The following is a 27,248-nucleotide window of genomic DNA, read 5'->3' as shown; positions in this document are numbered from 1 at the left end:
TGGAATGGGTTTTAAGAGCCTTGCTGCTCTGGTGCTTGGAATAGCAGCCCCTAATGTGGAGTTTGCCCATAAACCAGTGCAACCCATAAACCAGTGCCCATAAACCAATGCAACCAATAGCCCCCCCCCCCCCGAGAGATTTTCGCGGGCAAACTAGCAGTCCTATCACAAGCCGTCCTTGGAGGAGCGTCAGATTTATCTATTGAAATCCCGAACTAACGCAAAACTCAGCTCCCAAACAAAAAAAAAAGGCGGAGACAGGGGGCGGCCAAGCCGCCCACTGCCCTGCAGTTTCTAATGCCCGTGTGGGCTGTTGGGAGCGGAACAATGCGGCACGATGCGGAAGAAGCCGCAATGAGGAGGGTGATCATGGGGTTGTGGGAAGGTGATTAATTGCGCCTGATTTGCGGGATTTTTGACCGTCTGGAAACGGCCCTGATCCGCAACTTCCAGTTTTCTGTGGCTTTCCCCAAGTGGCTCTTGACAGAAAGGGTTTAGAGAGGGTTGCCTCTGTAAGTGGTTTGTTGATGTCTGCTCCCTTTGGGTACTTCTAGTTTTTTTCTAGGATTTTGGTTTGGTTTTTGCACAGATGTTTGAAGAGGGGATGTGTGGAGTTACTCCAGCGGTGATCAGCGTAGCCTGCAAATGGGGAAGGCAGAGCATCATGGCGAGATGGTACAGATTACTGGTGGCTTGGTCTGCCCTTGACCCGTAGTGGCCCTCTTGCTAAATAGCTGCCTAGATGCCCGCTTTTGGTTGCCACAAATCTTTTACTATGCCTGAGCTAAAAGGCTCCCCGCTCCCTATCTTCACTGTTCTTCTGCAGAAAGGAGGGGGCATTGTTTGGAGCTGGTACAAAGGGGCAAAGAATTTGCTCGACTTCCCACTGGCAGCAGGCATATTCTTCACTGTTATCTGACAGCAGGTGAAATGGGAGCTCCCCTGGAGTTCTGGAAGACTGTCACCCACCTTTTGCTCCACCCACACCATCTGACCTCTTTATAGTTATGGACTGGACCTAAGGCCACTTGGTGATCTCAAAGGCTACCACCCTTTTGAGGGTGCCTCTGGGGGTTACTTCTGCCTGCGGCGAGGCGCAGTTCCTCTCCACCAAATGGATTAAGAGCTCAGGGAGCAGGGAATTGAACCCAAGTTTCCAGCTCTCTAACCCAGGGGTCTTCAACTCGTGGGTCCTGTAGCCCCTCTGCTGGGTTGCAAACCCCTATAGAGCTGTCATTTTTTTTACTGCCTTTTAGAAGGACCTGTTGTTTGTGCATGTGTAGAGAGGCGGAAGGCACACCTCCCGCCTCTCTGCTCACATGTTGGGGGAAGCAGCAAGGTGTTAAGATGAGGTCACTCAGTGTTGGAGTGGTTTTCTTTTTAGCATGGGCAGGTTCACAGCCTCCAGCTCCTCCCCTTCCTGTCACATGACAATGTTGTATGGCTTCCTGCCACGTGCTTGCAATTGAGGGAGTCCTATGCTGCCACCTAGAGTTAAAAGTGGATCCCGCTTCTGGAAAGATCGATGACCGCTGCTCTCACCCCTGTTCCATCCTGCCTTTCAACACAGGGGAAACCGTTTGAATGTTGGAAAGCACTATAGAAATGATAAATATTCACTTCCAAACCAAATCTGCAGAACATAATCTTTCCTGCAATCTGTAAGATTGCAGAAATCAACTGGAGAGATTATTCCATCTTTCAACAGAGGTCTCCCATGGCAAAGCCAAATACTCTTGCTATTACATTGTTCTGGCTTTCAGTTCTTGAGAGCTGAAATTAATAGTTTCCTCTGTATGTTTGTTATAAAGCTGGCTATATCTGGAAAGAAGTTTTCATTGCATGTTTCCCAGCAGGTTTGCCTGTGGTGCCACTACAAAACTGAATCAGGGCCGTCGGTCTACCTTGGTTAGCGCTCTCTGAAAAGTTGTGAACGGGGTCAGGAAAGCAGCCACCTTCCCTTGTGTAAGGCCTCCTTGTCAGTCCATAAATCTCAGAAATCCAGATCTGCCGATTGTTCCTCCCGGGTCAGTTTTACATCTCCCTGCATGTAAATACACATGGAATGGAGACATAAGCTGAGTAGCTAAGAGGGGAGAGAAAGTAGCTCTTTGTCTGCCTAGAACAAGCACAGGCATCCTAGTGGATAAAAACAGCAAGCATTTGGGAAATTAACCATAACTTACGGGAAGGATTCCGAGCACAGTGTGATGATGCACGTCACAGTTACAGAATTATATCTAGCCACATGGGAGCATCTTGCCCAATTGTCTTAATTGTTTAAAAATTGAGGCAGCGCATATTATAGTTGAGGGCTGCCAGCCCCAGTTTGGGAAATTCCTGGAGGTCTGGGGACAGAATTTGGGAAGGGATAGGAGTTCAGCAGGGATGTGAAGCCATAGAGCCCACCCTCTAAAGCTGCCGTTTTCTCCAGTTATCTGCTGAAGGAAGCGTTGACTCTCGAAAGCTCATACCCGGGAAATTTAGTTGGTCTTTAAGGTGCTCCTGGACCCGAATCTTGCTCTTCTACAACAGACCAACACAGCTTCCCAGCTGAAACTATTTTCTCCAGGGGAACTGATATCTTTTTGTCGAGAGATCCAGAGTAATTCCAGGGAGTAATCCAGAGTAATTCCAGGGAGAGATCCAGAGTAATTCCACCCCCCACCTGGAAGCTGGCAACCATATAGCATAGTAGACTTACTAACTATGGTAATAAAGTAAGTGTCCTGTGCAGGTCAATTAAAGCAGCAAAACCACACCACACAGACAAGGTAGAACTCTGCTGGCATGCATAAAAACATGACTTGCAATTTAATCGACAAAAAAGAGCCCTTCCTCGCTCAAAGAGTAGCTGAACGTGCTCCAGGGGCTGCAAAATGTTGAGAGCAGTTGGGAGACAGCTAACAGAGAAAGGGAGGGGAGGCATCAAGCCCCTGAGTGTTGATAAAATTCTGGAGACAGAGATCTTTGGCGTGCAGCTCATTTCCATGAATCTTCACAGGCCACTAGCTCTTAAGCAGTAAGAGGGAACAGAATAATCACAGTATCAATTTATTCAAATTTTAGGAAAATATTAGCCACTTTTTTTTTTACCTCTAACCGTTGCAGGCCGAAGCTTGTACACCTGCTTTCCCGCAATCAGGCCCTGACTTTTTTGACAGTAATACCTACACTGTAGCCGCCACCTACTGCAGCTTTCTGCATCCTCTAAAAAGTTATGAGAATGGGAGTCAGTGGCTGACCAGCACCCTCTAGGGGAATTGGCGAACCTTTCTGATTTCAGAAATGTGGCTCACCCTACAGCAGGCATGATACTGGCATACCGCTAAAAGCACATGGTCAATTTCTTTTTTATTTCTTTTTTTGGTGCGCATTATTTGAAGTTAACTTTATAATCATGACGACTAGAAAGGTACTTTAAAAATGCATCCAATTCTTCATCAAAAGGACTTGCTGGTGTTCTCATGTGCTGATCTTTTCCTAGACTAATTACCAGCCGCTCCACATCTGCCAGTTGTTGAGACTCACTATCCTTAGCCCCCCCCCTATTCTTTTGCTGTCCCTCTTCTGCAAGAATACTAGAACAATGACTTAGTCCAAAACCTTCCCCCCCCATTTCTGCCCTTCATAGCAACTGATATTCAAAGGTACACTGCTGTTGGACATAGAGGTTCCATTTACCCATTGTGATTGTAAGGGCTTTTTTTCAGCTGGAACGCGGTGGAACGGTGTTCCGGCACCTCTTTAAAATGGTCACATGGCCAGTGGCCCCGCCCCCTGATCTGGCAGCACAGAGGGCGATCTAAACTCCCCTCTGTCTGGAGATCGGGGGCAGGGCCCCCGGCCATGTGACCATTTTCACCAAGGGTGATTTAAACTTTTAAAAACTCCCCCTTTGTTCCAACTGAGCCAAAGTGATGTCATTGTGCGGTCCCAAGAACGTGCGTGCACTTTGCGCATGCGGTACCAGGGTCACCACCTCCTGCCAGGAGTTGCCTCCTGTGCTGGCAACCCACTGAGTTCTACCACCTCTTTTCCCAGAAAAAAAAGCCCTGGTGATTATCCTCCATGAATTTGTCTGATTTCCTTCTAAAGCCAACTAAACCATCACTATACCATGTGGCAGTGAGTTCCAGAGGACAATTTTGCATTGTATGAAGAAGTACTTCCTCTAGTTCATATAGCTGAACCTTCTGCTCAACAGCTGTATTGAACATTCCTGAGTTCTAGCATTTGGGGAGCAGGAGAAAAACTTTTAGGTTCTGCCACATCAAAGCTAGAAATGGGTCGATTCTGAACAGACTCTTGTGTTTTCTATAGACTTTCTCCTCACTCCCTAAGGCCCTTGTCCATAGCCAGGATGGTCTATGAGGATCAGTACTTTAAAACCCAGTGATGTTTTATTCCCAGGGTTGAGTTTCCTGAGCAGGGTAAATAACAGTGTATTCAGAGAGAGATGTAGTTATTAAACACGACTCAGCTGGTGCCAGCAGAAGCTTCTGGTGTCCCAAAGGGATCGGGGAAATAAATTACCCACTTACAGAATGTAATTGGTAAGGGATTAAAAATCAATAGACAGGCAAGAACGAGAAAGCTGCCTGAGCCAGGCTTGGAGGAGAAGAAATCCTTTCAGTAGAGGACAGCATTCTTCTGGCCCAGATACCCGCTCGTCCTGTCCGTCAGCGCTTGCAGCACCATCTTCTTTCCAGGAAAGGTGTTTCTTCCGAAGATCCATGGCAGGAAGAAGTTTGGCAAGGGGGGGCAGAAGAAAAGCATAGATGTTTTCCACTGGGAAAGGGGACTGCGATGTTTCCGAGATAGACCAGTCCCTCCCCAGAGAAGACGACAAAAGAAACAAGTGTGTTAACAATTTTTTAATACAAATGCTACTTTTTAGAGTTAAAAAAAGAAAAGTCACATGAATCCCTGAGGCATTTTGGCAGAAATGACATGGGGGGAATGTTAAGCCTTTTTTTTTTTTTTGCATGGACGATTTTTGCCATGTTGGGCCGCATACCTCTTTGGGGTTTCTTCCAAATTCCAGATGATTAACTCCCCTTTCAGATTCAATGCGGCGCTTCAAGGGCTTTCTTCCGAGTTTTCTCCCCACGCAGGCAGAAAAAGAGGCCACCTTATTTCCATTGTCAAATGCCATTAGATTCCCCAGCGGTTGGGACAAGGGCCTCAGAAGCCAGATGCAGGCAATAACAGTGAAACGTTCATTATTTACCTTCTCCTCTCCTGTGTTTTTAGATATTTATGTCCCTTCGGCAAGAACTGGTGGGTGGTGTGTGTTTGGGTAGTCCATCATAACCCTGCTAGGCTGGGACTTAAGGTTACCACACTCTAGTTCCATTTCTCTGTCTCCTTTGGTTTCCCTTTTTGGCATTGGCTGACTGCACCCCCCCCTCCCAAATCTGCTTTGTCTTTCTCCATCTGCACATCCAGGTGGAGGCCTTTTTTGCCGTCACAGTGGACAACAGAGTTAATGCAGCATCATTAAGCGCAGAACGCTGCAGCCAGGATATGGGCTAGAGTGGACTGTAGAGACAATATCACTCCGTCTTGGCCCATCTGCACTGGTTTGCCAGTCTGTTTCCTGGCACAGTTCAAGGTGCTGGAATGGACCTTTAAAGCTCTGTATAGCTTAGGACCAGCATGTCCGAAGGATCCCCTAATGCCCTACAAATCTACCCAAACCCCTACAGTCATCTTGTGAGGCCCTGATTTGAGTGCCTCTGCCTTCTGAAATTAGGTAAGTGGCAACCTAGGAGAGGGTCTTCTTACTCATGACACTGAAATACAGGAACACTCTCTCTCTCCCGAGACACTCACCTGTCCCTTTCTGGTGCCATCTTCCACCAGTGGTTGGATACTTTTTTACAGGGTTTTTTTTCTGGGAAAAGAGGTGGTGGAACTCAGTGGGTTGCCCTCGGAGAAAATGGTCACATGGCTGATGGCCCCGCCCCCTGATCTCCAGACAGAGGGGAGTTGAGATTGCCCTCCGTGTCACGTGGCACAGAGGACAATCTCAACTCCCCTCTGTATGGAGATCAGGGGGCGGGGCCACCAGCCATGTGACCATTTTCAAGAGGTTCCAGAACTCCGTTCCATCACATTCCAGCTGAAAAAAAGCCCTGCTGTTTTATTTGTCTGGCATTCCGTCAGTGATTCCTCCTTCTTGCCCTGTGTTTTAATTGCTGTTTGTATGTATATTTTAGCTTGGTTTCAATTGTGGTTTTGTTTAATTTTAATGATTTTTAAGATGTATTTTTATTATGTGTGTTTTTAATCTGTTAGCCGCTTTGGTGCTCCTAATGATAAAATATAAGTGAGTGAGCTATCAGCCAGCAGGTCTCTGCTTCAGATTAAGTTCAACCATGATTATTTTTTTTATTTAAATATTTATTCCCTGCTTTTCTTCCCCATGGGAACCCAAAGTGGTTTGCAACGTCGTTCTTTTATCCTTCCTGAGAGGTAGACTAGGCTTGCGGGGCAGGCAAGCTAAAAGTCGAATAAATAAATAAATCAGAGTGACTGGCCCAAGGTGACCCATGGCAGAGCGGAGATTCAAACCTGGATCTCTCAGATCCTAGTCCAATACAGAAGCTACTCTTTAACATACCAGTTTGGTATACTGGTTAAGAGCGAGGGACTCTAATCTGGAGAACCAGGTTTGATTCCCCACTCCTCTGCTTGAAGCCAGCTGGGTGACCTTGGGTCAGTCACAGCTTCTCAGAGCTCTCTCAGCCTCATCCACTTCACAGGGTGTTTTGTTGTGAGGATAATAATAACATACTTCATAAACTGCTCTGAGTGGGTGTTAAGTTATCCTGAAGGGCGGTATATAAATCGAATGTTGTTATTATTATTACATTATTATACTAGCTACCAACATATTCTCTGGGTAGCCTGAAGCAAGTTTTTATTATTGCTTCATTCCCCATTTTTTAAAAAAAGTAACACGACTCCTGAAACTGTAGCCCCAGGGTTATTTGAATTGCAACCAGGGTTATCTCCCTCCATCTTCCACCACAAGAGAGACCAGAGTCCTTTTCTACATCAAACTCCAAATGCAGCATTCATTCCAGATTTACTTCTCCTAATTTTCTTATCCTTGGCTTGGTTTTGACCTTTGTAGCTGCGGGGTGTTCAGCACTCATAATTTTCTCCGGCAGAAAAAGGTGGAAGAACTTGAAGAAGTCACCTCTGTATTGGTGGCTTGTCTTTCAGAGGTGATGGTGTAAAGATTGCTGAAATATTGAAAATGCTCTTTCAATACCAAGTATTATTACCAGGCAATGCATTTTCAAACCCTGCAGCCAGTGTGATATATTCTGAACTATTACTAACCTGCAGGGCTTTTTTTCAGCTGGAACGCGGTGGAATGGAGTTCCAGCACCTCTTGAAAATGGTCACATGGCTAGTGACCCCCGCCCCCTGATCTCCAGACAGAGGAGAGTTTAGACCGCCCTCCGCACACGACGCGGAGGGCGATCTAAACTCCCCTCTGTCTGGAGATCAGGAGGCGGGGCCACCAGCCATGTGACCATTTTCGCTGAGGGCGATTTAAATTTTTAAAAACTCCCCTTGTGGCCCAAAGTGACATCATTGCACAGTCCTGGAAGCGTGCATGCACTTTGTGTGTGCACATGGGGTCCCAGGGGCATCACCTCCCGCCAGGAGTTGCCCCCTGTGCTGGCAACCCACTGCGTTCCACCACCTCTTTTCCCAGACAAAAAGCCCTGCTAACCTGTTGTCAGAGAATTATATTCTTCTAGTATATATCTAACTGTGAAACACCCTTGTGGCTTTTTAAATGGGTGGAAGGCTATTTCAGAATACCTCTTACGGCAGTCAGAAGAAAATCTTCAGCAACCATGAAAGTGCAGGAGGGGCAGTGATTGGTAGTACAAGAATCTGGGGTAGTGTTCCTATCTTTGTTCGTGAAAAGTTGGAGGGGGTGTCGCGATACATTTTATTTATGAAAAGGTTTTGCACCCACCTTTCTCTGGGGATTCAGCCATTGGCTCACACAACAGAGACTCCTCAAAGCACCTGCTGATCAGCTTTTAATCCAAGCCAGCTACTGTGGTCCTTTCGATATCCTAAGACATGCTCCAAATTCATGTGACAGGCACGCTCATTTTCATTGCTTGCTCCATATTTAAATACACCCTCCTGTTTTCCTCAGGCAGGGCTCTTATGTCCCTAACACTAACAGCGAACAGCCAGAAAAGCGACCAGTGTAGCTTTCCCTGACATGGAGATGCTGTGATGGCAAAGGCTGCACCAGTTGAATTTCGTATAGGAGCCAGGCCAGAAAAAGGTGGCCACCCTATTTTTGCCCAAAGTACATTAAATGACCCATTCCTATCTGATCAGCAGCTGCTTAGTGGCTACATGATTGTTGTAGTCCCACAAATCAAGGCAGCCTAAATTGCATATTGCTCAAATTTGCTAACTGTGCGACTCCAGTATATGCACTGTTGCCTTGTCTACTAGTTGCTTGCTGTCTGCTCCTGGCAACCGTCCCAACGAGTCGGGGAAGGATCAAAGGAAGCATCTTTTTATCTAGGATTTGCTCACGTTTTCTTTTTTGACAACACAGCTTTTTCAGGGAGTGACACGGCAAGCTGGTTAATTCTAGGAATGACTTTTCTCACTGGGTGGATCTGGGCTTGTTTCTCACAAAATGAATGCTACAAAATGAATGGATTAAAAAAAAAAAAAAAGCCCAGAAATCTAGGTCCAAATGGACACTGGGTGGCATGCCCAGGCCAGAATCCAGACAAAATCCAGACACCCAGGCAACGCATGAACTGCGAATAGGAAAAGCTCAAACTCTCCTCTCCTGAAGCCAGGCCCCCAATCTCTGTTGGCTTCATTCATGGCTGCTTTTACCCATGTGGTTTGGCCCTGATCTTCCTCTCCCTGACATAACTGGAAGTTGGCCGTTTCCACACACATTGAATAATCCACTTTCAATACGCTTTAGTGAACATTTGTAACTGATTTTCCATGTGTGGAACAAAAAATCCACTTCTAAAGGATAACTAAAGCGTATTGAAAGTGGATTATTCAACGTGTGTGGAAACGGCCGTTGTTTCCTACTTAAATCGAAAAGAGTCCAGTAGCACCTTTAAGACTAACCAACTTTACTGTAGCATAAGCTTTCGAGAACCACAGCTCTCTTCGTCAGGACGCATCTGACGAAGAGAACTGTGATTCTCGAAAGCTTATGCTACAAATAAGTTAATTAGTCTTAAAGGTGCTACTGGACTCTACTATTTTGCAACTACAGACTAACACAACTAACTCCTCTGGATCTATGACCAAGGCAAGAGACATTCAGAAGTGGTTTGCCATTGCCTGCCTCTGTGTAGTAACCTAGATTTTCTTGGTGGTCTCCATCCAAGTATTAATCAGGGCCAGCTTTGCTTAGCTTCCAAGATCTGATGAGACTGAGCTAGTGATAAGGGATTGTTAGGAGCCCTATTGAAAAGAGTCCAGTAGCTCCTTTAAGACTAACCAACTTTACTGTAGCATAAGCTTTTGAGAATCACAGTTCTCTTCATCAGGACGCATCTGACGAAGAGAACTGTGATTCTCGAAAGCTTATGCTACAGTTAAGTTAGTTAGTCTTAAAGATGCTACTGGACTCTTTTCGATTTTGCTATTACAGACTAACACGGCTAAGTCCTCTGGATCTGTTTCCTACTTAGTGTACTTAGGAAAGGAGGACTGGGGGGACAGTTGATCAATCCTAGCCACCCCTCCAGTAATTCCCATGTTGCAAGGAAGAGATTCTTTGATGTCAGAGCTGCCTTCTGCCCTTCTCCCCCACCCCCAGCCATGCTTCCCTACTGCCCTGCTTTTTACAGGGCTGAATGTTGCTCTTCCTAATGAGGCTTGGTTTGTTTTTAGAAGACAGGAAGCTTTTTGTGGGTATGCTGGGGAAACAGCAAAGCGAGGACGATGTCCGGAGACTCTTTGAGCCCTTTGGCCAGATCGAAGAATGCACCATCCTCCGAGGCCCCGATGGAGCCAGTAAAGGTGAGAGGCAAGGAGTGGGGTGGAGGGAGAGATGGAGAATGGCTTGGCTAGAAATGGAATGAAGCAACAGCTCTTTTGCTCATTGGGAATGGCGGCTTGGGCTGGGTTTTGTTTACTGTAAAGCACCAGCAGACGTGGAGATGGAGGAAAGAGTTATCTATCGCCTCCGTTGTTCCAAGCAAGCTCCCGTGAAGGAGTGAACTCCCTGCCCCAAATTGTCATGTCGTTTTCTCAATTGCTTCCCCCTCTGAGAACAGTCTTTGAACCATTATTCATGATACATCTTTCCTCTTTAAAAAAAAAACAATAACCAGGTTTGGCGATGGGGGTGTGTGAGTTCAAATCCCACTCTTCCACCATATTTCCCTCAGCAGTAGACAGTGGATTGGAGACAAAAAATCTTTTATTCTGTGTTCTGATTCTTCAGTTACAAAGTCAGCCCTCAGCCCACTGCAGTGAAGGGATACTTCTTTCCTAAGACTTCTTGCTCCAAGGTCTCTTTGGTGGTGTTAGTTTGAATCCTACTCTTTATTTCCTTAAAGTACCAGCAGACCATGGTGTTGGAGGAAAAGCTTTTTATTTGGTGCCATGACTTGTTTATTACATGCCCATGGCACTTAGCTAGTTGCTGTGACTTTTTCTTGAGATTTTCTGTGCCAGACTTCCTGGTTGTGTTTTCTTAGGTGCTTTTCCTTTTGAAATCAGAGTCCCCTGAAAGCACGAAGCTGAAGTTGGTTCGCAGTTCCTAGTTTCTTATTCACAGAGCAAAACACAAATATTGGGGGAAATTCAACAGCTCTGAACCCCAAAATAAAGACTGTAGGGGCACATATCATACACCCTCATATTCAGTTGGCTCTCCCCGCTAAGTGGACATATACTAGGTCCTCCTACAAAGCCCAATTCTTGAATTATCAGCTTCATAGTAGGGTAAGAGATACAAGCCCTCCGTACCCTCAAACAATCTTGGATGGCCCCAGATCACACAGTCCTAGACTGTGGAACTAGAAACTGGGAATAAGGAACTCGGAACCAACTTCAGCTTTGTCCTGAAAGCTTACTTACACGGTTGCCAGATCTCAGCCAAGAATTCTTTTCTACATACTTTTAAAAGGCCCAAATGAGTGAGGGTAGAGTTTGAGCTGAGGTCATGGGAACTCTCCTACCATGAATTTCTGAACTAGCTGGTATTTTGGACAGGAGAGACTTTTTTAAAGGAGAGATTTTGTCATTTTAATTAGTATGTTCATCACATCCTTTCTGAGCCAAAATGAAAAACAAAAGTTAGAGGATTTGGGTTTTTTTTTTCTGCCACAAATAGACTTCTCAAAGATTGGCAAGTTTAGGTTACGTGCAAAGCAAAAAAAGTTTGGTTCCTTTTTGTAATCTATATAGACAAGTCAGATTCACATGTCACAAAGCCATCCAGATATCATGTGTTTTGTTTTTATTGATTGTAGACAAACTCCCTTTTTTGTTTTGTTTTTTTTAGGCTGATAGCATCTCCTTCCATTTCTCTCTCTTTCATGATTGTTATTGCATTAATCTGCTTGGTAAATTAAGACTCGGTTGCTGTTAAGAGTTTTTTTTCTCCTCTTTTTTCAGTTTTTTTCTTGAGCTGGAAAACTTTATTTGTTTTGATTTTTATCTTGATCAGCTGTTGGAAAACAATAATAAAGTACATGAGGTTTAAGGCTTGGGTCCAGACATGCACAAGGAGGAACCACCAACTTAAAGCAATCCCAGTATCTTTCTCCCAATATCTTAAACCACTTAGTCCTAGGCCATTTTCACACGTCATTAACATCGTGCAACATCGTGCAACGCTCACAGAATGGCGGCGTCTTTATGGCATGATTTTTGATGTCACTCATCATGATTCCGTTTTCAGGGTGCGATGACGTCAGAAAGATGCTAGCATTCCGTGAGTGTTGAGCAACGTTGCTGAGCATTAATGGCATGTGCAGACGGCCCTAGCTTTCCCAACATCTTTTGCAAACAGAAAAATAGTTCAGAATGTGCTATGTTTAAAGGAGTGCCCAGGACAAGAGTGAGGATTTTAATGCAATATATGCAGAAGACTGAGAAAGGGCCATGCTCTTCTTTATTATTTATCGTGGAGGGATGTGGCCATTTCAGCATGCATGCTCTGTTCATACCTGGATGTGCTATGCATGGATTTTGCTATTAAAACCAGAGTTTAGGGAGTATAGGGAGATGCAAAGTTAGCCGGGAAGGGTAGTTTAAAAAGACAGAGCATGCGGAGATCACTCTTCAGAGGGTTTGTTAATTTCACCTTTGTCTTCCTGAAGGCTCTGTCATTTTCACCTCTCCAGCTGAAAACTGTGTGGGATGGCAACCAGAGGGCAGCGAGGAATGGAAATGGGCTGGATCTGCCTTCCAGAGCTGGGCTTGGACTTGGAGAGGTTTTTTCCTTAACTTGGCTGGAAAAGATAGAACTGTGAACTGGCCCTCAAGCTAACAACACAAAAGAGGGGACGGAAAAAAAAGAACCAGTGTGATGTTAGTGGTTAGAGCATTGGACTTAGGATCTGGGAGACCCAGATTCGAATCCTCACCCTGCCATGGAAGGTCACTTGGGATGACCATTCTCTCGCAGCCTAACCTCCATCGCAGGGTTCTTGTGAGAAAAAAATGGGGAAAGGAAAGTTATGTACGGTGGATAAGATAGACAGGCAAGGCCTACTTGACAGTGTAGGTGACAAGCGAACGTCATCTGTCTACCATTTGCATTACCCCACGAGAAGTCACCATCCTATGCCACTCTTGGTCATTCTCCTGCATGCCTCCAAGCTAACGATTGCTGCCCTCTCCTCTCTAGGATGTGCCTTTGTGAAATATGGGAGCCACGCAGAGGCTCAAGCAGCCATCAACAGCCTCCACGGCAGCCAGACCATGCCGGTAAGTGCTGGATTAAAAGGCCACATCTGCTTTGGGGGAAGTCTGAATGGCCTCCCTGTTTGGCCAGAGATATATGCCTCTGAGCCCGTGCTCTCTGGTTTCCACTGCTGTTGCTCTGATGCGCTCACAGCCCGTACACTAGCATCTCCTGGGGGAAAGACTTCCATGCAGCTCTCTGCGGTAAAAACATTGCCAGAGAATTCTAGGGCGTGGCTCAACTCAGGAACAGACTTTCACCTGTAAGCTTCAAGGTTGCCGGGTCTCAACCCAGAGATCTTGCCTGGGTTTTTTTTTAAAAGGTCCAAATTAGCAAAAAGCATTTTTCCCCCTGCCTTCTGCTGGATAAAATCTAAACGGTCTGTACTGACAGAGATGTAAGGGGAGGGTAATAGAACCGGTGGAGGAGCAGAGACCCAATCAAAGCAGCAGCCTGCTCTTTCTCTCTCTGGTGATCCGATTGGAGTCAGGGAACAACTCTCACAGGGAACAACTCTCACTCTCTTTCTATCTCTCTCTTGCTGCTCTACACATACAAAATGTCCAGGTTGGCATCTGGCAACGCATTCCATTCCACTGAAGTGAAAAAAACAGCAGGATTGCAGTGGAAGTGCTGTAAGGGAGTAAAGAACAGGTGATCTGGTTGGAGTCAGGGAAGTCAAGGGCTTGCCTGGAAAGGGAAGAGTAGTTTAAAAAGACAGAGTGTGCAGAGATCACTCTTCAGAGGGTTTGTTAATTTCATCTTTGTCTTCCCGAAGGCTCTGTCATTTTCACCTCTCCAGTTGAAAACTGTGTGGGATGGCAACCAGAGGGCAGCGAGGAATGGAAATGGGCTGGAGCTGCCTTCCAGAGCTGGGCTTGGACTTGGAGAGGTTATAATGGGCTGAAGTTTCCCTTCTGGCATTTCACAGCCCCTTCACACAGCTCCAATGTATAGCAAAGCCTTTGCCCTGCTGCTGGCTCTGTCTTTTTAAACTACCCTTCCCAGCTAATATTGCATCTCCCGACACGTAATCTTTACGTGTCAGATGTCTTTTGTGGAGAGACTCATTGTTGTTGCTCTTATATGTGCAAAGCAGCCCTTGAATAGTTTCAGGGACTATCTTAGAATTACTGATCATTGAGACAGATGGTCTGAGACAAGTGGCAGACTGTAGCTTTGCCCCAGGCCATAGCAGTGTTTGGGGTTCGTTTTGTTTTTCAAACTCACGAAGCAGCGTAGAGAAATTGGAGAACCCCGCAACACAGCCCCTCCCTTTCTTCCCAAGGTGGCATTTTCTCCTTAATCCAATCACCGGCTAATTTATCCTCCCTTTGATTGGATCAGAATCTCAGGGATCAAATGTCTCCTTGTAAAAAAAACAAGGCCGGGTCCATCGGTCAGCCGCTGTGCTCTCTCTAGGCAGGTGTTAGGAGGTAATTCTATCACCAGCTTGAGAAAGCTGCCATTTAATTAACAATGAAGGTCACAGTTCTGAATGAGAGTGGGAGAAAGCGTGAAAGAGCCGGGGGATTATTGAAGAGGACGGCATTGATCAGAGCTTGCTCTTGGCAGGGAGGCCAGGGACTGTGATGAACTCTGCCCTGGCGTAGCTGTCCCAGACTGGCACTAGCTCCAGGGGAAAGTATTGAGCGGGCGAACGCTCAAGGCCTCAGTCTGTTGCATTCAAAAGGGTGAGCCAAGTCTTGATGGGCGTTTGGCTCGGCTGTATCTCTTTGAGTCCATCAAAGGTGACGCAAGTTAAAGAGAGGACACTGTGGGAGGTGCACAACACAAGAGCTGCCCCTCCGCAGCACAATTGCCTCCTGTTGATCATCAGCCCCCAATCGGTTCTGCTGCTTCCTGAGCAGAAATAATAATTTTTAAAACGTGGTTTGGTACCACCAACATGTGTGACACTTTATAGATGCTTAAGGAGTTGGGTGGTGGAGGGAAGTGCTGTCAAATCATAATTGACATAGGGTGACCCCTGCTGGAGTTTTCGAGGCAGGAGGCTAACAGAGGTGGTTTGCCATTGCCTGCCTCTGCTTAGTAACCCTGGTCTTCATTGGAGGTCTCCCATCCAATTACTAACCAAGGCCAACCCTGCTTAGCTTCTGAGATATGACAAGATTGGGATTGCCTGGACTATTCAGATCAGGTCACCTATGGGCCTAACTACACAATACTTTGCTTATTCCTCTGCCAGGGTACACCTTGATCCTTTGGGCCAGATGGGTGCTACGACTCCTAGAACTGTATTCACAGGTGTGTGTGGGTCCAACTTGGTTTGGGAACTAAGCCTTCTACCCATACCATTTTCCCAATCCAAAACAATCCAGAAACAGCTGCTGTTTGCCCAGTTAGGGAATCTCACATGTGCTAATGGGCTTCATGTATGGACCAATGGCTTGACTCAATATAAGGTGGCTGCTGCTTATGTTCCTATGCCCACAGGATGGTGTGCTCCAGTGATGACAACTTTCTATCTTTGGGGAAAAGGCAGTTGGCCATAGCTCAACGGTAGAGTGCCCACTGTGCTTGCAGAAGGTCTGCACTGGCATCTCCAGTTCAGGAGTCTCAAGTGGCAAGTTTGGGGAAAGACTTCTCGGCTTGAGTCCCCAGAGAGCTTCTGCCAAGCAATACCAACTTAGATGGACCAAAAGATCCAAGTCAATATAAGGTGGTTTCGTAGGTTTGTGTATGCACATCAATCCATGCAATGCGTGGAAAGACCACATGAAGCTGCCTCCTCCTACGTCAGACCATTGGCCTGTCAAGGTCCGTATTGTCTGCTCTGACTGGCAGCTGCTCTCCAGAGTCCCTGGCAGAAGTCTTTCTTTCACATCACCTGAGCTTTTTAACTGGAGATGCCAAGGACGGAATCCGGGGCCTTCTGCATGCCAAGCAGACGCTCTACCACTGAGCTGTGAGCCCACTCCATCCAAGCTCTCAACCAGTATTGCACAATCGTCAATGTCAGTCATTCTTTCTGAGGTCTCTGCAGCCCGTGCAAGCCGCCTGCCAGGAACCATGGAATCACTCGACCCCACTCTCTCTGTTTCTGCCTCTCTTTCTTTCTCCCCCTTGCTAGGGAGCTTCTTCCAGCCTGGTCGTGAAGTTTGCCGACACCGACAAGGAAAGGACGCTGCGACGGATGCATCAGATGGCTGGACAGCTGGGCATCTTTAATCCAATGACGATCCAGTTCGGAGCCTACGGGGCATACACACAAGCGGTAGGGGAGGCTGTCCGCTCAGATGTCAGCTCACCCTAAAAGGTGGAGGCGGCATGCAGAACTGGAGATGGCTAGTTTGGTGCAGGTGGGGGGCTGGAGAGAGCCTGTCTTGGGTGGCCTGAGCTTGCAGATGGCCTTGCCGGGTCGAGGGGGATGTGATTTTGGCTGAGGTGTTCTTGACGTTAGGGAAGGTAGAGGGAGTGACCTGGCATGTGAGTGGATTGTGCAGGGCATGAGATGAGCAGGTGGTTTGGTTTTTTCTAAAGAGTCTTGATAATGTTATGAAATGCAAATTAATACAAAACATTTCATACCAGCGTGAGAAGACCACTGAACCCCTTTCATATTTCTGAGAGTTTTTAAGATAATTTTTTTAAATAAAAAGTATACAATCGCAACCATTCATGACAAAAATAACCAGTCTCACAGGTCATTTTAGGTGGGTAGCTGTGTTGGTTTGCTGTAGAACAGCGAGAATTGAGTCCAGTGGCACCTTTGAGATCGACAAGATTTTCGGGGTATGAGCTTTTGAGCAGAAGGGAGCTCTGACCCTCGAAAGCTCATACTCTGGAAATCTTGTCAATCTCAAAGGTGCCACTGGACTCAAATCCTGCCGTTCTCACAGGGAAACCCTAGTCAGAATTAGACCCTTCTAACCTCATTGACTTCAGTGGACTTAGAAGGGTATAACTTTGCTTAGGACAGCACGGTTAACATATGTCACTGCAGGAATATTGATCCCTAATGTCAGCGAATACAGGAGAACATCTCTCTGTCGATTGTCTATTTTTCCTCTTTGGCTGTCATTTAACAGTCAATTTCACATCTTTCTTTGCCTTTTGCGTTGTTTGCCTGATTTGAATCACCCAAGCAGGTCTGTTACTTGCCCCATGGGAGAAAACATGCAGTCACAGAATATGATGCCTGTTCATCTTCTCCTTTATGGCCAAGAACAGCCACCCAAGAGGTAATTCAGATCACAAAAGCTGCTCAAGAGGAAGAATTAAACCTACCCCCCCCCACACACACACACATCTGTGTTGCAGCCTCTATCAAATTCACGGCCCTGCAGAGGTGCCATTTAAACTTTAAAAAAATCAAGTAGGTTGGGGTCCCATTCACATATCTCCTATCATCTGACCCTAAAATGATTAACCACTCTTCCTTAGCTTCTATCCTCCCTCTGTAGTGTGGGGCCAAGAATACTGGCCTACCTTACAAGACTGTTGTTAGGACTGCTTAAATTATTTGCATGTGAAGCGTGCTTCACTCTCAAGTGCTGTATATATGCTTATTATTAAGGATTTGCTTATTTAGAGCATTCCTATCCCAATTAATTGCAATGAAAATTTTATTAATTGAACATAAATACAAATATTGAAGACACAGAATTTCTATGGGGCTCTTATAGGTGTAAAAGTCATAAAACACCCGCCGCCGCCCCCCTCTCTCTACGCACACACACAAGAGTCTAGGATGCTTTTTTATATTATCACCGCAGCATAGAAAGGCAGTGTGGTGTAGTGGTTAGAGTGCCAGACTAGGATCTGGGTGACCCCGGTTTGAATCTCCATGGCCTAATCTACCTCATGGGGCTGTTGTGAGGATAAAATGGAGGAAAAGAGATCGATGTAAGCTGTTTTGGGTTCCCGCTGGGTAGGAAGGCTGGGTGTAAATGAAGTGAAATGAAAGAACCTGCTGCATGCGTCTTTGTACACATCCTGTGTTGGTTTCAGCAGTGCTTGCTCAGGAGATATCCAGGGGAATTTTAGTCCAACGTCTCGAGAAGGACATGAGCAACAAAGAGGAGGACTAACTCATGTTTGTCCTCCTCTCCCTGCCTTCTCCATCTCTTCTTTTGCCTTTTCTTCCCTCCCTGCCTATCCCGCCTCCTCCCGCTGCCTCCCTCTCTTTCCCTTCTCTCTCCCCACGTCTGTCTTTCTTTCCTTAAGATAATGCAGCAGCAGGCAGCCCTCATGGCCGCAGCACAAGGAACCTGCCTCAACCCCATGGCAGCGATCGCAGCGGCCCAAATGCAGCAGATGGCCGCCTTCAACGTCAGCGGGCTGGTCGCTGCTCCCATGACACCCTCATCAGGTATGTAGTGCTTGGCGCTCAGGGCCAGCTCAAGGGGCTGCGAAATACATCCAGGCGCTGCCGTCCACAGCTGAGCGTGTTCCTCTGTCCTTGGGCCGTGCTGGGAATAGCCTGGGGGTTCCCAGGATGGCAATCTGTATTTCTGTCTTTCAGGTACAAGCACACCTCCCGGGATCAGCACAGCACCCGTCCCCAGCATAGCCACGCCCATCGGGGTGAACGGATTCAGTCCTCTTCCCCCACAGACTAATGGGCAGCCAGCGTCAGAAACGATTTACACCAATGGCATCCATCCCTACCCAGGTAGGTCTTTGGGAAAGAACGAGGGAGTGGGAAGTAGCCAGTTTGGTGTAGTGGTTAAGAGCGGCAGGACTCTAATTTGGAGAGCCAGGTTTGATTCCCCACTCCTCCGCTTGAAGCTAGCTGGGTGACCTTTGGTCAGTCACAGAGTTCTCTCAGAGTTCTCTCAGTCCCTCCCACCTCACAGGGAGATTGTCATGAGGATAATAATAACAAAGTTCATAAACCGCTTTGAGTGTGTCATTAAGTTGTCCTGAGGGGCAGTATATAAATTGAATGTTGCTGCTGCTGCTGCTGTTGTTGTTGTTATACTGGTGAATTATGCCAAGCGAATCTGGAAACTGCCTGGCATCGTGGCACCCTTTCTCAACAGACAAAGCTCCTGCCAGATGGGCAGTGCTCTCATTAGAAAATGTATATGCATAGCCAACAGTGGGAAGACGGGACCCTGGCCAAACGGAAAGTCAAGGAGGCGTCTTGTGGGGTTCACCACCTGCACCCCTCCATGACTGTGTGCTGCTCTGAAAGTTGGTCTCTCCTGGTTCTCCTGGCTTACTTTTTCTCTTCCTTCTTCCCTTCTTTTCTCTCCCCAGCTCAAAGTCCCACTGTGGCAGATCCCCTCCAACAAGCCTACGCAGGCATGCAGCACTATGCAGGTCTCAAACTTTGCTTTGCTTGTTCCCCAACCCGTCCCCCAACATCACCACCATCTTTGTCTTCCTCTCCCTCGTTCCCCGCATCTCTCTTTGTCTCCATTTTTCCATGGCATTTGCAAAGTAGTTTGCTGCAGAATAGCTTTTGAGGGGCATAGCTGTGTTGGTCAGGAGGAGAGGGCTGCTTAGCAGAAATGGGGAATCCTGCTACGGGCAAGACACATGTCTCTTTGGGAGCTTCTTCATGGGGTGGTTTGGTCTGGAGACGTTTGTTGGCCTGGGTTCAAAGATGTCAAGAAGGTTTTCCTTAGGACTGCGGCGATGGGATGTTTGGACACCCTGGAAATCTGTAGGGATGAAAATTCCATTTCAGGCAGTGGAATCTGGGATAATTGTGGGTAGGCAGTAGAATCTCAGAGGAGAGAGTGGATATCACTAGGAGGCAAGAAAGTGGGCCTTTTTCATCTCGAATACTTCCTGGCTCTTCTCTCACCCCCAGGTTTAGCAGAAATTGGACATTCTGAGGAAATATTGGCAGATGTTGCTTGGTTAACATGATTGCAGGACCGAGCAGCCCTTTAACCTTCTAGGAAAGTTCCTAGTGGATCACTGCGTGGAGGGTTGCAGCTAAAAGCAGGAAGATTATTAATTCCATTGCAAATCTTTGAAAAAGAAGTCTTCTGTACGACCCAAGACTCTTGCTTTTGGAGAAGTAAATGTTGTGGAGTTTTGCTTTTTCAGCATTAACTATCAGCGCAGTCCTAAACAGAGTTACACCCTTCTAAGCCCATTGACTTCAAAGGGCCTTCTGAGGATGCCACTATAATTATCCTTTCCCAGAGCCTTTGCATCTTTATACATTCCTATCTCAACCCCTACCCATTCCCATAATGTTTCTTTCCCATTTCCTAAAACATAATGGAAAACTAATAGTCCAAATTCTGGAGATAAGGAGTAGAGATGGGCATGAACCGAAATACGAACCAAAATTCATGATGAGCCAGGCCGGTTTGTGGTTCATGAACCAGCGGTTTGTCAGATCCCATTTCTGATGAACCGCCATGAACTTTAGGCTGGCTCATTTTTTGGTTCGTCACTGCAGACAGCCTGGCGTCAGTCAACCAGTTTTCTAGGCAACAGGGGATGGACTTCCCGCAGACCTTCTGCTGACCCAGAAGCGGTGATTTGCTGGCCTGGAAGTGTCATTTTCACAAACCAAAACGAACCAGTTCATGAACCAGGGCAGGTTCGTGAAAGTTCATGGTTCATGAAACGTAACGAACCACAAACCGCATGGTTCGTTTTTTTTCTGGTTCATGCCCATCTCTAATAAAGAGATAAACCCATCAATAGCACAAAAAACCTAGATTTCTGATTTTGAAATTTAGGAATTTTCTCACCCCCCCCCCCAATTCTTGACTTCTTGCCTTTTTCTGAATTAGGGGAACTTGATGCAGAAGAGAAGAAGATGTCTAAAATGCTATTTCCACCAGCCTTCGTGCAGACCAGGGGGTTTTCTCCAAACCTCTGGAGTCATAGATACTACCCAGGTCACGTGTATATGTGGCCAATGACAAGAAAAACATGAGTCAGAAGGATAACATGGCTGCAAAAAAGGCAGATATGATTTTAGGCTGCATTAATAGAAACATAGCCTCTGAGCCATGAGAGGTAGCAGCTCCACTTTCCTTTGAGTATGCAGTTTGTGGACATCACACTTTAAGAAAATTGTAGACTAACTGGAGCAGCTTCAGAGGGAGAGCTGCAAAGATGGCCGGCCCTCTGGAAAACGAGTCCCACGAGGAGAGGTTGAAAGAACTGAGGATATTTCACCTGGAAAAGAGAACGCTGACTGGGAGACATGATCACACTCTCCGCCTCCCTGTAGGGATGTCTCATGGCGGAGGGCCAAGTCTTGTTTTTTGCCGCTCCAGGGAGCAAGGCCAGATCTCGTATGCTTCAGCGACAGGAGGGTAGATTTTGGCTGAATGTTAGGAGAGGCTTCCTAATGGAAAATTCAACAATGCACTTAATTACTCGGAGAGGGCTGTTCTGCAGTGGAGGTTTCCAGATAGAGACTCGGAGGGAGGACACACGAGTGTTGAATTTCTTGCCTTGAGGCTGCCTCTGGGACTTCACATGGGAACATCGCTCGAGATTAAGGAGGGCACTGCCTGTGCCCTGACCATTCTGTTTTTGTGTTCCAGCAGCATATCCAGCCGCCTATGCACCTATTAGCCAGGCCTTTCACCAGCAAGCTCCTATTATCCCCCAGCAGCAGAGAGAAGGTAAGGAGGAGCAGTTTGGGATGGCATGGGGTAGCCATCAGGTTCATGGCTTGGGTTTGGCTATGTAAGAAGTTGTTTCTGCCTTATGCCACTGGGTGATCAATGGTGGGTCTGCAAAATCAGCGCTTCCTGTGTGGCTCACAGAGACCCATGTTTGCAGTTACCAACATCCAAAGAGCCACATTTATTTCCATCCCATCACATTTATTTCCATTCCATTCCATCTGGCCTGCACCTCAAGAAGGCTTGCAGCATTTCCGTTCCTCCAGTGGCAGCTATTTTCAGCCAGCCATGCCCCACCCCCCAGGCAAGAGCTTTGTTCACTTTCTGCACCACAGGGCGGGTGCCACATTGGGAAACAGGGCTCAGAAGAGCCACAGTTGGTTCCCAAGCCATGAACATCAGTGCTCTAGAGCCAAATATGGCTTGCTATGGAACCAAATCTGGCTCTTTTAAAATTCCATGTAGTGTCTTTCCCGTGTATGCATTGTAGCATACACTGCTACAGTGCATACACAGGAAAGACTCTAAAAAGAGAATAGAAGATCCTCCTGATGAAGCTATATGCAAAACGCATAGGTGTTGTACTATTATTAAAGATTCTTCACATTGCCCCAATTGCCTTCTTTTCTTCGTTTTGCCTTGGTGCAGCCCCCACTTCTTTTTAAAAAGAAAAGAAAATCATTCAGTAATGGTATCTTGGAAGGGTAGGTGGCCTGCTAGAATCACCGTTATGCAAAAAAAGAATGGTGGAGCAAAGATTTTTATGAGACTAAAGAGCTTACAGAAAGGGAAATGAGGGAAGTGAACGGTTATCAGTGATTCAAGCGCAAACCATGCACAGGTTTATGCTAGCACATGAAAACAATTGCACAGGGTGCTCCTGTGCATATTTTTTACCTATTGTGATACCCTTGGCATGCGACTTCCTAATGAAGGATTCACAACAACCAGTTCTTGAGCTGTGGAGGCTTTATGGACTCTCAATCAACTTGTCAATTATCAGTAATGTTAATGTGTATAGTTTCAGTTAGCAAACATGGTTTCTTATACTGGACCTTTGTTGATCTCGTCCTCTGAAATTTGATGTAGTATGTCTCAATAATCGAAAAAAGTGCGGAGTCCTGTTTTTAGTATTATCATGTATACTATCACAGTGAATAGTTTGCTGTCAGGTCATTTGATATGATTCTGGGTTGATCCTTGTTCCTCTACTCTATTTAGAATTTGGAGAGCCAGTTTGGTGTAGTAGTTAAGAGCGGCAGGACTGTAATCTGGAGAGCCAGGTTTGATTCCCCACTCCTCCGCTCAGCTCTCTCTCAGCCCCACCCTCCTCACAGGGTGATTGTCACGAGGATAATAATAGCACTTTGTAAACCACTCCAAGTGGGTATTAAGCTGTCCTGAAGGACAGTATATAAATCGAATGTTGTTGTTGTTGTTGTTATTAATAATAATAATAATTTGCATGTGATATATAATGACTGATTTGTTCATATGTTCTAGCAGGAGAACTGTGATTTTTTAAAAAAAACATTTAAAATAATATTTTTTAAAAAAAGATAAATGAACTACTGAAGCAACATTGCTAAAGGCAATGAGAACTCAGAGGTAGAACATTATGGTAAAGTAGTGGAAAGTGACATTTGTGGTCTCTTTGTTAACATACCTCTTTTCTTTTGTGCACGCGCGTTGTCCCAGGTCCTGAAGGCTGTAACCTCTTCATTTATCACCTGCCCCAGGAGTTCGGGGATGCAGAACTCATGCAGATGTTCTTGCCTTTTGGCAACGTCATCTCTGCCAAAGTCTTTGTTGACCGTGCCACCAACCAAAGTAAATGCTTTGGTAAGTAAGTAACAGCCCTGACCCAGATAGCCCAAGTGAGCCTGATCTCATCAGATCTCAGAAGCTAAGCAGGGTCAGCCTTGGTTAGTAATTGGATGGGAGACCTCCAACAAAGACCAGAGTTGCAGAGGCAGGCAATGGCAAACCACCTCTGATAGTCTCATGCCATGAAAACGCCCCCTGGGGGGTCACCATGAGTCAGCTATGACTTGAGGGTACTCTCCACCACCCCAAGTAAGTAAGAAGTAAGTCAAATTAACGAAAAGGTCATGGTCCTAGAGAATAAAACAGATCTTTTAGACGGAGAGATGGAAAGACAACCAGATAATTTGGCTTTAATGGAATTGAAAGAAAAAGAGTTTTGTTTGAGACTTAGAGCTATCCCAGAAGTGTCTGACAAAGACAGCAGAAAAAAACATTATTACAGCTTTGGCAAAAAATTTGGATTGTGAACAGGAAGATATGGAATCAGAAAATGACAAAGTATATAGAATAAATTCCAGGTTTGCCAAAACACGAAACATCCCAAGGGATACGTTGGTTCACTTTGTGAGAAGGAATGTAAGGGAGCAGGTCCTTCAACAACATTTCGATATAAAATTAAAAATTGACAATACAGATATAATTGCTTTGAAAGAAATCCCTATCAGAATTTTGCATAAGAGAAAAGATTATGCCTTTTTGACTGAAAAATTAAGACAGAACAGCATGCGCTGTTCATAGGGGCAGTTCATGTTCATAGAGGTAGTGAGTTAAGGCTTTGCCACATGTGAGGCATCAACTTTCAAGGACTAAGGAAATGGAAATGGAGTAGCACAGATTCACAGAACTGGAAAACTCCAAGCAAGTCCATGCAGTCCCTCCTCTTTGTTTTGGTCAAAACCACACAACGGTTAGTTTCCCATAGATTGGCCTCTGCTGAATCTTTATGATTCAGCAAGTTTCAGGTGAGGAGGCTTCTTGATCTGCAGCCGAACAGCAAGATCCAAATCCAGTAGCACCTTAAAAGACCAACAAGATCTCCAGGATCCTAAGCTTTCAAGAATCAAGCTCTGTTTGTCAGATGTTTCAGCATGCTGAGTAACCAGAGACGTGACAAAGCCCTTGATACTAATTGGTAGGTGAATGTTGCATGTTTGGCCCATAAAACATCTCAGGAGTTCTTGCTTATATTTTAGCACTCTGGACTAAAGTTTAACCACATGGAAAAGGTTTGGGGCAGCTACGGTGTTGCTTATATGTAGTGCCTTCCTATGCAGTGTGACATCCTTCTAAGGCCATTGACTTCCACGATAGACTTGGGCTGGAAGAGTCTGTTGTGTTCCAGGAGACTAAATCCAGGGGCTGCTTGCTTCCAGCCATTTATTTCTATGGCAGCATTAGGAATGACCAGGGCCGTTTCCAGACGGCTTACCTGCCTCCGGAACGTCGCGCCATGTTGTGGGGAAAACGTGAAATATCGCATTTTTTTGTGCGAGTTTTGCACGACGTCATGTGACGTCGTGCAAAACTCGCGTGAGAAAACATGATATTTCACGTTTTCCCCACAACATGGCGCGACGTTCCGGAGGCAGGTAAGCCGTCTGGAAACGGCCCAGGAGAGGTTCTTCAAGCACACTGTGAGAGTCTCTGGAAGATGAGGGAGGGGCATTCATTAGGGAAGCTAAGCAACGAACACCAAATTGCTCAATGCTAACTTAGCTTTGGGCTTCCCAACAGCAAGATGAATTGCGAGCAGCTGATTTAGTAGAATCAATCTCAACAAGGAGAAAGAGGCGGAAGGTTAAAGTAGGACAAAATATCCATTCAAAGAATATTTGACTACTTTGAATGGAAGGCAATCGGTTGTGATGAATGGCTCTTTGGGATGCCGGAAGGAATCTTGCAGACACAAAGCTATCGTTTTCTGCAAAAACCATGTGTGGCAGGTGACGTTCTGGTGGAAAGGAGGTGGAGAAAAGGCAAAGAAAGCTTTACAAGCAGGAATTTATAGGTCCGTTAACTTAAAAGTTCTATCCCCAGGAAGTTATTAAAGCAAATCACAAAACAATTCATTTGTAAGCACTTGGAGGAACAGAAAGGTTGTTTGTTGTAGAAACAGACAAACCAGGGCTTCTCAGGAGTTACAAACTATATGAATGGGAATCCCCCAGCCCCCCCCCAAACAACATAAAAATGGTCAACAAAAGGGCTTTAATCATTTCTCTTCTCCACAATTTTGCAAATTGCCCCCCCCTGCGCGCACATACACCCCTGCATTTTTATTTAGCTGCTTTGTCTTTTGAAGGCTATAATAATTCCATGTGGGGGGTCCATTTTAGATTAACCAGACCATGCAGAGTTTGCAGCTCCAGCGTGTGTGAAACTTCACATGCCTGAAATTCTCCTTTCAAAGGCACTGGGAAGATCCAGGTATGGGTCTCCCAGTGTCTCCTCCTTTTAGATCCTCATCCTTTGAGATATGTGTTGATCTCAAACACCCTTCTCCCCGCCTGTGAAGGCAATCAACAAGCAAAATAAATAAAACTATCTTTTCTTTTTTTTTTGACAAAAATGAATTTGGCAAAACTGGTTGTTTCTTCTTGTGTTCTCAGAACACCCCAGGTGACCAATAGCCAAATCTGGATTTCAGAGATATAATCCAATGAATACTTAAAACTTTGCTATGGATACTCATACCTGAAGAAGAACCATGTGAAATCTGGAAGCCTGCAGTGCCCCTAAAAAACCATGCAAATTAAGGAAACGTCGTTTCTCTTAAAAGTTGCTTTCTGTGAAATGCTTTCAGTGAAAGAGCGGTGATGCCGAACTAAAGGAGGGATACATTTTTGGTATTTTGTGCTGAATTTCTCCTTCTTTCCTTCCCCATCCCACCGTTCCCTCCTCCCCTTCTTCTCTCTCCCAGGTTTTGTCAGTTTTGACAATCCAACTAGTGCTCAGGCAGCCATTCAGGCTATGAACGGCTTCCAAATCGGCATGAAGAGGCTAAAGGTCCAACTAAAGCGGCCAAAAGATGCCAACAGACCCTATTGACCCTTGCTCGTCTTGGCTCTGAAAACAGGTAAGACCGGAGAGCATGGAGAGTTTTCAGGAAACCGTCGGCACTTGTGCAGCCAGACAATTGGGGGCAGAATGGCCAACTTGTGGTGCTTTGTTCATTACAAGAGAGAGGTGCAGACCTTCCTTCTATGTATATAAGTCCACTTTTATCCTACCCCGCCCCTCCCTTTCAGGCAAGATTCTCCCATCCTGGAATGATCTTTGGGTTTTATCCCCAGTACTCCAGTAGCGAGTTGCCATCAAGGTGGCCATGGTTTCCCCACTAGGGATCACTACCGTGTTGTGCATGCAAACCCATGCCGTTTGAGGCTAAAGCATACAATTTTCCATTCCTTGCCAGCCGTTCCTAGTCCAGAAAGGTGTCATATGAGAAAAACCTGACGGACCTAGATACGTTCCAATGAAATATGGCAGGAAGTTTAAAAAATGGGCCTATTTTGTCAATTTTAATAGCATGGAATGGATTTTTTTAAAAAAATGTTTTACTTGGGGAAATAACCCTTTTCTCAGAAATCTTTTGACATTTCTTTCCAAGATTCAGGCCATATTTTGAATTTCCCTGCCTGCATTCGTGCTCCCCGTATGTCATGCTTAAATATGTGTGGCTCCCTATGGTTTTACTTTTCCGACATTTTCATTTTCCTTTGGTGACATTGACACCTCATGCGTCACAACACATCATCTCCTTAGATGTCTGGGCTATCTAATTGGATGTTTGCTCCCAGCTAGTCTTAGTTTGTTTATTTACTTTATTTATAGCCCTCCTTTCTCACTGAAGGCCACAGAATAAAAATAATGTACTTCGACAG

The 27,248-nt window shown here is 45.8% G+C and overlaps 1 protein-coding gene across 25 annotated transcripts in view; it reads left to right on the top strand.

Moving 5' to 3' along the window:
* CELF6 (CUGBP Elav-like family member 6) overlaps positions 1-26,412 on the top strand; it is a 138,091-nt gene extending 111,679 nt beyond the window's left edge. Inside the window, exons 4-12 of one of the 25 annotated variants that reach the window (XM_055002262.1) lie at positions 9,931-10,059; positions 12,902-12,981; positions 16,053-16,196; positions 18,149-18,293; positions 18,447-18,596; positions 19,187-19,249; positions 21,454-21,534; positions 23,236-23,379; positions 26,285-26,412. In XM_055002262.1, the coding sequence (XP_054858237.1) occupies positions 9,931-10,059; positions 12,902-12,981; positions 16,053-16,196; positions 18,149-18,293; positions 18,447-18,596; positions 19,187-19,249; positions 21,454-21,534; positions 23,236-23,379; positions 26,285-26,412 (1,064 nt within the window). Of the gene's footprint in view, positions 1-9,930; positions 10,060-12,901; positions 12,982-16,052; positions 16,197-18,148; positions 18,301-18,446; positions 18,597-19,186; positions 19,253-21,448; positions 21,565-23,235; positions 23,380-26,284 lie in introns of all 25 variants that reach the window. The other 24 variants (XM_055002244.1, XM_055002252.1, XM_055002246.1 and 21 more) reach the window with 24 other exon arrangements.
* Positions 26,413-27,248: the final 836 nt, after the last annotated feature.

The sequence above is a fragment of the Eublepharis macularius genome, chromosome 18 (genome assembly GCF_028583425.1).
Source record: "Eublepharis macularius isolate TG4126 chromosome 18, MPM_Emac_v1.0, whole genome shotgun sequence".
NCBI lineage: Eukaryota > Metazoa > Chordata > Lepidosauria > Squamata > Eublepharidae > Eublepharis > Eublepharis macularius.
This window is presented reverse-complemented; position numbering and strand designations above follow the sequence as displayed.